Raw genomic sequence first — 11,600 nt, 5'->3', positions numbered from 1 at the left:
TTTTCATAGGTGAGTGCTCTTCTCTGAAACAACTGCAACTTTTCTTCATTATTACAAAATGCAGATCTCAAACCTGAACTTGACTCTTGATGTGCCACCCTCTCCACTTCTCTTGAGCTTTGTGAGATTTACTTTTACAAGTACACTCAACACCCGAAGGAAGAGATAACTTCCTGGACTTTATAGTTCATTCCTCTATCAATATGCTAATTAAAATACTATGTTTATTTCATTAACGATTAACTCCAGGCAAGTTCTAGATCTTGAGTAGTTTGGATCTATCTTTTTTTCCTTTTGGTTATGCTTTTACTTTCCTTGAATATTTTTGTCTACATCTGTGGCGTTTACCTTCCTTCATCTACAAGTAGCACTAACCTATACTCTTTGCACACTCTTTAATTTTGGAGTGAAGAAATATTTTCTACAAATCTCAAGAGTTGAAGAAATATTTTCTACAAATCTCAAGAGTTGATTAAAAAGGAATAAGCTACCTGCCAGCAGCTATTTTTAAAAAGAGAGAGGAGAGAAAAAGAGAAGGAGGGAGGAAAGGAAAGAGAAAAGGAAGAACTGAGCCTTCTAAACTTCAGAGTAACTTCCAGGGCCCCTCAGAAGGCCGCACTGCTTACAAATTCATAGTAATTGTTTCAAAGACGCAAAGAAAATAATACTAATTGTGTGTTCTTGCTACTCAGAGAAGATAAATCAGCACACTAGGTTTGGCAATACTTTGTTTTACACAAGTCACATCAATCCTAACACCGCTCAGACTGATAGTATTCAATGGACTATATTATTTTATCTGTAAGTCAGCTGCCTAAGCTACTCTCTGTTATGCAGAAAATTTACATTTGCTTGTTCTTGCTTTTTCAGTCCTGGTGTCTTCACTATTCAGTTAAGACGCTTACTGATATAATCAGAGTAAACAGGGTTTGAAAGATCCTAGCATAGGCCTGTTACTGAGAAATGATGCCAAAACTCAGACTCTGACACAGCTTCAGGAAACAGGAAGGCATTCACGGCCAGTCTGGTCTGTTGCCGTAGTCACAAAGCAGGTTAGGTGGGAAAAGGCAGGATGTACCCAGACTTGTCTACTGTGAGCCTCTGTTTCCAAAACTCATTCTGTACGCATGAAGGAAAAACGAAAACACTAAAAACTAAAAGCAAACCAAAACCTGTTGTGAAATAGACTGGAAATACAGTTTTACATGGTTTTCCTTTCAGTGCAAGCTATCCAGTGATCAGAGATTAACCCACCCTGGAACATGACTGCCTGAAGGGAAGAGCAAGGAGGCCAATCAATCATTCAAACTACAAAAACTTCAAACACCTGTGATCCTAGAAGCCCAGTAACACGGCATGAATAAGAGATGACCCTAGCTGGGACATTCACAGTCTAGAGGAGCAGATAGTTATGCAAACACACAAGCGAGTGTGGGCACAGGCAAGCAGGTTAGAGACTGTGAACAGGTGCAATAAGACAGTGACACAGAGCAAACCAAGAAGCCAGTTCCCGGGAAAGGGGTCACAAGAGGCTTCTGTAGGATGTGCTATTTCATGTGGGTCCTGAAACATATGTAGTAAAACAGGAAGCGGAAGGGTACTCAGGTTATAGGAGAGCAGGACCAGGCCTGCTTTACTCCCATCAAGCAGTAAGAAAAAGCATGTGAAAGATCCCCAAGGCATGGCACAAGCGCCCTGTTCAGTACCATGTGAAGGCTGAGGCTGACCTGACCCACTTCCCCGCCTGACAATGTGAAAGGCAGCAGGTTCCCGGCTTCCTCTGACAAGGCACTCCTCCTTCCAAGCACTGAGCCGTGACATCTGGGCTTCAGGTGCACTTCTGTGAATGAGGTGTGAGGTGGGCAATGCATGGGCAGGGAACCCTGGGTGTGGGTGAAAAAATACACCATGCTTTTCTACCCAACTTTGAGCTCCAGCTGCACTTCTGCGAGCCACCGGGGCCTGCAGAGAGCTGCAGTCATGCGTGGAAGCCTGGAGCTCAGGTGGGTGGGTCCCATGTGCTGCTTTCACTAGCAAACCAAACTAAAAGCAGCATCATGTCAACCATCACACCTGGCTTGGTGGTCATGCCCAGAGAACAGCTAGTGAGACAGAACAGATGTGTGAAGACATCACGAAAGGGCAAGACCTTCGGAGCTGAGTGTGAAACTACAGCAGAGAAGGCAGGAGAAAGGAGACGGCCTTCCGTGTTGGCCAGGTAATCTGGATGTTTTCCCTTCATGGTGAGGCATAAAATAGGTTCTACAGAGGAAATCTGGTAGGAAATGAGTAGATGGCAGTTTAAATCAGTGACTGGGAGACTAGTTAGGACACTGCTACAGGAGTCCAAGGAAGGAAGATGAACGCCAGCCAAGAGGAAGAGGAGGAGGAATGGATGAGGGAGACATTTCTATCTTTGATTCACTAAGACTGGGTGAACACCGGACATAGGTGAAAAGGAATCCATTTGGGTTTCGAAACAAGGAAGCTGAGTAAATGATGCAGCCAAAACAAAACATGGAATATACACGCGTGGCAGGTTCTGGAAGGGCAGGAGAATCAGGGATCCCGAACACGGGAGAAGGATGCACCTTAGATGGGAAGAGGCTCACAGGGAGGAGCGGTGAGGTGAGAGGTGGGAGCCAGGGTGTGGGTAAAAAAAATACACAGCCTTTTTCTACCCAACTCTGAACTGGCTGGTATTGCCCAGTGTTGAGGCGTTGGCTGTCTTTGGTTTTCTTTCTCTTTCTTCCCCATGGGTGCTCCTCTACTCCCAGTTCGTTCACTGTCATTGACGTAAGGACAACCTTAAATTTCCATCCCAAGTCCTAAACTGAACCTATTTTGCAAGGGTCACCTTGATACCAATGTGTGGATATTTCGTGGGAATGGTTAATCATTTAGAGGGAGAAGGAAAGGCAAATGGAATTCTCTAGGAGAGGAAATTGTTAAGGATGGGAGTTTTATATTCCCGAGAGAAAAGCTGGAAACCATCAGGGTGCCTTTGGACCAAATCTCTCCCACTTCTTTATCATTCCTAATCTCAGGGTCCACACTGGGAAGGGACGATTATACCACAAACCAAGGACTCAAGGACAATGCTGCCTGGATGGTTTATATTTGTCTAAACTGTATGTGTCTCATGGTGGTGGAATGATCATACATCTAAGAAAATCCTTTCTGTAAACTTTTCAAAGAACGATGATGCATATATCTGAAGGTTTGTGTTAAAATGGCTAAGGGAGCGCCATGGGTGGAAGAATAAATAAAAAAAACTCTGAGGGGGGAAAACATCAACATTAGTTGCTTAGATACATTTCCAAACCTGCCTTACATATTTCCTCCTGAACTCCAACTGTCCCCATAATACAAAGCAGGAGGGGGACGGTGTTGAACAGAGGATTCATTTTTAAATTCTCAGGAAAGGAAATAAAGGTTAAAACAAGACCACAAAGAACAATGTATTTAAGAAATGAAGATGGAAGCTAATAAAAATAAAGGAAAAGAACAAAATTAGCTCTCTACCCTGCGAATGTAAATATTATCTCCTCTGAGATAGGCTATTATAAGAAAATAGGAGATGAGTGACTTCCTTATCGTCTCATATGAGCAATGGAAAAAGTAACAGCTTTTGTCCAATTCATCTTTTCCTACCTTGTAAAAATACTTCTGGTAATAGGACCGGGTTTGCTAAACTCAGATACTTTTGCTGAAAAAGTATCTAGGCTTAAAAATTACCATGACCATTTGTTTTTGTTTTTCTACTATTGTGCAGGTTTGAAGGACAAAAACATATTTCTAGATGTCTTCTTCTTTGCCCACTGATAGCTATTTTGCAAGGCTTGGGTTCCTGAGAGATGAGTCTTCTGTTTAACGGATGTGTCGGCAGGAGCACACGGACAGCAGTAATCCCACTTACCAGCGACTCACTGGCACACTGGAACACGTAACAAGTGTACTGGCTCAGCCCAGCCTCTGCAGACTCCCGACAGATAAAGCCGAAGTGGTCCACGTGCTTTATACCCTAGACGGCAGGAGAGAAGTACAAGACAGGATTGATGGGAGTGTGCCCTTGCCATCACCAACACGGAAATCAGCATCATAGCTGTGCAGTAACTACACTTTCACAGTTCCATGGGTTCCTCTCTCACAGCAACGAAGGGAGGACATAGTATCATGAGAAACACACACGGCCTGCTGACACACCAAATAAAGCGGGAGCAACTCAGATTATTGTGTTTCTGATAAAACTCTGACTCAGGGCCACAGGAGGAAAAATACTGATGGTATAATCCACTGTATCTTGTAATAAAACTGGTACTCTATGTTTGCAAAAATGGAGTTTTCAACTTATTGTCTTCTTAGGCAGTCTGAAGAGTCATCCTAAACCCTGTTCTTGTCTGTAGAGGCTAAGATCTGAGAAAAACTAATGCTGACAATATTAGAATTAAATGGCATGCAAATTCCTAAAGTATGCAGAAAAATACCAAAATATCTGTCTATGTATAGACACTCAAGGAACCACACTGCTAAAAGACTGATGTGTTAAAGAAATCATTGCAGGTGCCAGTCAGGTGTTGACATTCACGAATCATTGTATGTGTACTTCCTGGACCCAGGCTAAATAACCTCAGCTATATTAAGTAACAAATTCAGAATCATCTATGACTTTCATTCAGTCAGAATACATACATACCAGTATGTAGACAACACTGTGTTATTTTAACAGCAAGCACAATACTTGTAAAAGTCTTGTAGGCAAAAAATTTAAAGCTGCCCTGAAGTCACCTAAATCCAAGCGAAAAGCAAAAACCTTTCAAGTTAGATCTGTGCTTAAATCTTGGTTGAACTAATCTGCCAAGTGTGCAATATTGTGTTCAGCTGATAATAATTATGTCTGAGCATCAATTTTTCATTGTAAGACAATTATGCTCAGGAATGTTTGAGATGTAGAATTAAGAAATCTAGTTGCTGAAAAGCTGGATAAATGGTAACTACTACCTTTATTATAATAAGCTCACTATATCCAGTGGATATAGAAAAAGGAAATCAACTCTAGTAAAGAAGAAAACAATCTAGTAAGGAGAAGTAAATTTGCAATTTACGAGATGGAAGTAAGCCACCCACATACAATAGACATAAGGATCAAATACTCACTAGGGCCACAAATTCCCCATTTGACCTTCAAATAGTCAACCTGGATTTTAATCTCTGCCTCTGACTTATTGCTCTTACTGAACTCCCTTCTCACTCCCCTATTCCAGCCACACTGGCCTCAATACAGTACAACTTATTAATGACTTGTACCTTTTACTAACTTAGTACTAAATGGGAAAAATTCACAGGACCTCATCAGCTCCAGTCAGTCCTTAGGCAGTGGCAATGTTTCCAGTAAAGAAAACCACTCCCTGTTCATGCTTGCCAGGCAAACAGTCCTACAGATTTTGAAGAAAGAAACATTTGTAGGTGTGCAGTGTTAAAAAGCAGGCGGTTCCCTAACACAGCCACGTTCTATCAGTCCAGCTCTGTGGAAAAGAGTCATAAAAGAGCAGGGCCACTCAGAGCGGAGCAGATGGTTAACCTGACAATTACTCTGATTAAAGAAAGGCCTTGCACAAATTTCCTTCATGCTTTTGTTTCATTTCTTTGTTGAAGCAGAACATCAGAATTCAAAGCTTACCTTTAAGTAAAATTTAAAAAAGCAAAAATGATATTTCAACTGCAAAAATCATTTCAAAGCAAAATTTCCTATTTCAACTCCCAATTTTATATATTTGGTTTGACTGATTCTTTTCTCTATTATTTTTTCCCTTTGGATGCTAGGGGAGCTTGTGAGTTTTTGCACTGGGACTGGGAGACTTAGGGAGCGTGGGGTGGGAGTCACAGGTTTTGAGGATGCCGCCTGGTGCTCTGGGGGCAGACCTGCATTTGGGTCACTCACTTTCTCTGCAGCACCTGGCGCAAGGCCCAACACGTAGGAAGTCCTCAGTTATTTTATTTTTTTTTGGCCTTGGCTGGGTTTGAACCCACCACCTCCAGCATAGGGAGCTGGCGCCCTACTCCATTGAGCCACAAGCGCCGCCCGAAGTGCTCGGTTATTGAATATGTATTGACCACCTCAGCGTTGGAGCTATCTGAGCAGATCTGGCTCGGACACCCTATAGAATAAGACAGCACAGCCTGAGACACCTGCCCTCATACAGCTTAGATCTGGCAGGGACCCCAAGTGGACTGGCAATTACAAGAATGCTGAATAAGTTCGTCTTTACTTAGAGAAAATAATCTTTATCAAATTTCTATATTCAACTTCTTCCACTCTAAGTTACTAGAGAAGAAATTTTTTATCTACACGACACAATTTAATGTCACCATATAACAGAAAACATTAAAACAAAATATCAGAAGCGAACCACATTGCCTAAGACTGAGGAAAGCAGTAAAACAGATAATTCTCCTGACAGTCTTCATATCGTATCTAGGCTTGGCACCTGTAGCTCAGTGGTTAGGGTGCTGGCCACGTACATAGGCTGGTGGGTTGGAACCTGACGTGGGCCTGTTAAACAACAATGACAACTACAACAACAAGAACAACAAAAATAGCCCAGCGTTGTGGTGGGCACTTGTGGTCCCAGCTACTTGGAAGGCTGAGGCAAGAGAATCGCTTAAGCCCAAGAGCTGCTGTGAGCTGTGACACCACAGCCCTCTACCAACGGCTACAAAGTGAGACTCTCTCTCTATCTCTCAAAAAAAAAAAAAAAAAGAATATTGTATCTATAGCAATGCTGACTCTAAAAATTTTTTTAAAAGAAGGAAAACAAAGAAAAACTAATAGGCGGTCATGATTTTTCAACATTAAAATATAAGTAGGAACTATGGCAAGATTCAGCTCTTTGAAGGCACATTAAGTCACTAGGCTTGCAAAGAAGTGAATTCTCAATTCTAGGGAACCCCTCAGAGGTTCAAAGTTAACTTTCCCACATTTCTGTTGAGATACACCTTTTATCCTGATTTTCAAAAATTCCTTTTTATGCTTACAATATAGTTAGGCAGCTCTAAACTTCTAGATACATTTTGAAATTATTACTTTGGCCATTAGGACCTTAGTTTTATGCCTACTCAGATAATCTTCTACATATCTGACCACATTATCTTTAAAGCATTCGAACACACAGTTTGTGAATTAAAAACAGATAAAAGAATAAAAATACCCAAACCTTATTTTCAAAATTTAGCATTTACATGAAAACAAGTTGAAGCTCCTGGTTCTCCTTTTATGACCTACCATGGTATAAAGAGCAAGCGTGACTCAGTCACACCCACGGGTCCCCCAACCCGAGATTCTGGGGAACACGAACTGTGAACTTATTTTCAAAGGAACTCACCACCACAAAAATTCCATCAGTGGAAAAGATGTGATGAAGTGACATTACAAAGACAAAGAGTTGACTCAAATCAAGACAAATTGTTGTAAAAGATACCAGGGTGCTGGATAGGATTTTGTTAGACACAAACACATATGCACTCAGTTTAAGACAAAATTCTCTTTAAAAAAAGGTAATATTTCAAAAAACATTAAAAATTTAAAGGGGTTTAAGCCCTGTTACTGATTTAATTGGTCCCTTCAAATACTGCCATTTACTTTGATACATACCTGAGAACAAGAGGAGATATCTTTAAAATTCTTTTCTAGCACAACTGATTTAGTGTCTGGACTGATAAGGTTAATCTCAAATCGTCCAACCTTAAAAATAAAAGCATCCCAATTAATTTCAATTCACAAGCATCTAATATATCACAATTACTTATTCAACGAAGAGTACAGGTTCAAATGCTGTATCCCAGATGTACCCATCACACACTGCCATTTTTCCAACATTCCATCCAACCAATAATTTAACTCCAAACAGCAGCTGCCTCAAAACATTTCTTCCCTTTGTCAGAAAATCAGGAAAATTAAATTGGTCTTCAAATGTAAGATACAAAAACATGTTTTCTCAGATTAGAAACAACTATCTTTTTCAAAAAAAAAAATACAACCTTTCCTCAACTTATGATTTTTTAAAATATCAGTTACTTATTAATAAGTCATAACCATACACTCTCCCAAATGGTGAGCAAAATGGTATGTAGGTCATTGGGCTGATAAGTTAACATTTCTGAAAATAAACAACCATTCAGAAAAATTAACAGCAAGGACTGGGACTAGCTGAGAAGAACAAATCTGAGAGCCCAGTGAAGAGAAACTGAGTTAACTTATCACCAAAGAGTCTCTCCTGAGTCTTGATACATGCCCAGCAATAGCACAGAACAAAAAAAAAAAAAAAAAAACATGAACTTCTGATAAAGCAAATATTACATACTGAGGCTGTTTACCAAAGGACACTGTGGGATTTCCTTTTCAGGAGTTCTTTGTAACAGGATAAAAGAACAGCCACTCTTTTTATTTATTTATTTTGGTCAAGAAACCTCAAATCTGACAAACTGAGAATTAAAGACTTTCTCTATAAGGCATTATTTTGAATTAAGTTCTTTTAAGTGGAACTTGACATAGTCTATACCTTGTACAACATTCAAAAATTATTTTTAGAATTAAGATTTATCTTTTAGGACAATAACATAGCTTGTATGAAATTATTTTAACAGCCAATTCAGCACATTTTCAGGGCCAATGGTGATCCTTTAACCTTCTCTTTTGGGTGACACAGAGTAAACTGGAGTATTCTCAATTGAAAATGCACCACTGAGTCTCTGGACTTCTCTGGTTTTTTTCTAGAAATTCCTGCCTTTGTTTCTCCACACCAAATCACACTATCCCCGATTTATACCTTTAAACTCTCTGCAAGATTGCCTTTCTACAGTTAGGTTTTTATTTAGGAATCAATGCAAGGCAAATGCCTGTGATGGATTGTGATCTTCTAGTTTCCTTCCTTCCACAGGTTTCTAAGACGCCGAGTGAAGGGCCTCTTTCTCCTCCTTCCCTAGGGGATCCCTGATTTCTTACAATCCACACTTCAGCTGGCCTCTAGCCCCACTACCTTCCTTCCTGTTCTCTTTCTCTCTCTCTCTCTCTTCACTTTCCTTATGTGAATTTAAGGAAGAATGTTATTCGTTTCCCTGACATAAATGACTCTAAGGTTCAAACTGAAATTTAATGAAAATTACTTGAAATTTAACAGCAGTGTTAGACTCTCCCATTTTAGTTTCAAATAAAAGTCAGATAATAGGTTATGTAGACACGGCCTCTGGGGGTCAGCAGGACGAGGAACTGGGAGGAGCCAGGCACCTCCCGTCCAGCAGCTTCTGCGGACACCCAGAGCGCGCCCGGCCGGCCAGGCGGTACCTGAAAGAGCATCGTCCTGTTCTTCCCCGAGTCCGACGGCTGCACGTGGCTGGGAGCACTCGCGTGCCTCCGGCGCGGCTGCGGTTTCTGGCTGCTCTCGGGAACTCTCCGCTGCACTCCGGTGACGCTGCTGCACCGAGACCGGAACTCCTGCTGCTCATCAAAGCTGGAATCTTCCAGAATCCGCTCCGGGAAACACACCCGAGAGCTGGACAGAGCAGGCTGGCTGGCCCCGCCAGGCAGGCCAGGGTGTAAGCTGACCACCCCGCTGTCCGCCTCGCCGGGCAGGCCATCTCCAGGGCACCCGGGCGCTGCCACCTCCTCCAGGACGGCCAGGTCGTCGCCGGGGTCCGAGCCGCGTGGTTCCCCCTGGATCTTCAGGCGCTGCTGCTCATGCAGGTTGAACTTCTCGATGCAGTCATCGATGAGGCTGGACGGGGCCTTCTTGTGGGTCACTGTCACCTTTCCACAGTACAAGACTTCGAACTTCTGAGAGTTGTAAAAGGCATCTTCAGTATCTTTGCTGGGCTTGGCGTCCTCTTTCATGGCCGCTTTAGATAACTGCCGTATGCTGCTGATCACATCAGGAACCTGGAAAACAATTTCAAATCCTCGTTTTAGTTGAACATTTTGAGATATTTTACGTTTACCCAGACCCAAGTATCATCGCATGGAATGTATCTTCACCCTAAATAAGATGCAGACCGTGTCAGCCCCTATCTGAGACAGAGCATAAACTTCACTTACACTACCTGACATAAATGACTTCAAGGTTAAAATTGAAATTTAGTGACATTTAATGAAAATTAATTGAAACTGAAATTTAATAGCCATGTTATACTCTCCCATTTTAGTTTCCAAAAACACAAAACCACGAGACTCCATAAACCACAGTCAACCTTTAAGTCATAACATATATCCCTTTGAATATTTTTTTGAAAGTGTTAGCCTCAGCTAAAAGAAACTAAAATTCCAACAGTGAGGATAAAATCAGTTTTTTGGATGAGGAGATTAAAACCCAGACACTCCTCATCAGCATTAGCCATTAGGGAAAACACAACTTAAAACCACAATAAGCTCGGACATACCTATTAGAATGGCTAACATCAGGAAAAGACCAAGTGACCTGGGATGTGGGGCCACCAGAACTCTCATACATGCTATGCAGAAACCTCAGGTGATACCACAGCTTTGTAACACTGCTTGGCATTTTCTTACTAGTTAAATAAAGACCTGCCTCACCACCCAGCCATTACACGCCTGAAGATTTATCTCGAAGACTGGAAGGCGGATCCATATAAGGACTTATACATGGATATTCACAGCAGCTTTAGTCACAACACTCAAAAACTGCAAACATCCCAAATGCCCATTAACAAGACGACGGATTTACCAAATTGGTACAGTCAGAGGCTGAGAAGACTATTCATCATTGCTCACCCTCTTTACTGCAACAGCCTTTTAACTGGTTTCCCTTGCCCCCTTCAATCGACTCTCAAGATCCAAAATGATCCTTTTTTAAACTTGTCCTATTACAGTAGGGGATCAAAATACGCCACCCAAAAGTATGCCATCTTGGTATATTGATTATCTTGAGTCAAAGAGACTTGAAAAACAGCAGATGCGAAAAAGGTGCTCTGACCTTTCTCTTTCTTCCTGAAAGCAGGAGATAAAACTCGCAAGGGAAAGGCGCCCTCCTTATATCAAGGAAGAAGGAAAACATCCTTATCGCCAGAGACGGGGCGCTGAGGTTAAGAGTAACCTGACATACTCACTAGTTATTAAACTCATCTTTATCCTCTTCCTCGCTTTTACACAATTAAAAACACCCTAGCCCAAACCCCTGTTTTGTCACATTGTCACAATTTACTGCTCTTTGTGTACTCCACCCAGTATGTAAGTAGGCATTTGGCCCTAGCTGCTCCTTTGAGTCTTCATTTATCTTGTGCAGGCTCCTGGCCATATGTTAAAGTTGCTAAATAAAATTGGTTTGCTTTGCTCCTGGTAATCTATCTCACCTCAGTCCTGGCCAGACACCCTAAAAGGATAGAGGATAGATCTCATCTCCCTACATTACTAATGTATAAATCCTCCAATAGCTCATTTCATTAAAAACAAAGATTCTTCAAATTGTATATAAAACCAGCACATTGTACCCCATGATTGCATTAATGTACATCGCTATGATTTAATTAAAAACAAACAAACAAAAAAAAAAAAACAAAGAGCCTTACAAGTATCCTATCTGGCCATCTGCAGA

At 41.5% G+C, this 11,600-nt stretch overlaps 1 protein-coding gene across 2 annotated transcripts in view; it reads right to left on the bottom strand.

The window, feature by feature from the left end:
- The window catches only part of TBC1D4 (TBC1 domain family member 4), a 71,977-nt gene extending 62,048 nt beyond the window's left edge, over nucleotides 1-9,929 (bottom strand). The window contains exons 1-3 of one of the 2 annotated variants that reach the window (XM_023513194.1): nucleotides 9,341-9,929; nucleotides 7,652-7,741; nucleotides 3,920-4,024 (exon numbers count right to left, since the gene is read on the bottom strand). In XM_023513194.1, the coding sequence (XP_023368962.1) occupies nucleotides 3,920-4,024; nucleotides 7,652-7,741; nucleotides 9,341-9,886 (741 nt within the window). In that variant the 5' untranslated portion in view covers nucleotides 9,887-9,929. The remainder of the gene's footprint in view (nucleotides 1-3,919; nucleotides 4,025-7,651; nucleotides 7,742-9,340) is intronic. The other variant, XM_023513195.1, reaches the window with a different exon arrangement.
- Between the last annotated feature and the right edge of the window lie 1,671 nt (nucleotides 9,930-11,600).

The sequence above is a fragment of the Otolemur garnettii genome, unplaced genomic scaffold, assembly GCF_000181295.1.
Source record: "Otolemur garnettii isolate 467f Iridium unplaced genomic scaffold, OtoGar3 scaffold00036, whole genome shotgun sequence".
NCBI classification, from domain to species: Eukaryota; Metazoa; Chordata; class Mammalia; order Primates; family Galagidae; genus Otolemur; species Otolemur garnettii.
This window is presented reverse-complemented; position numbering and strand designations above follow the sequence as displayed.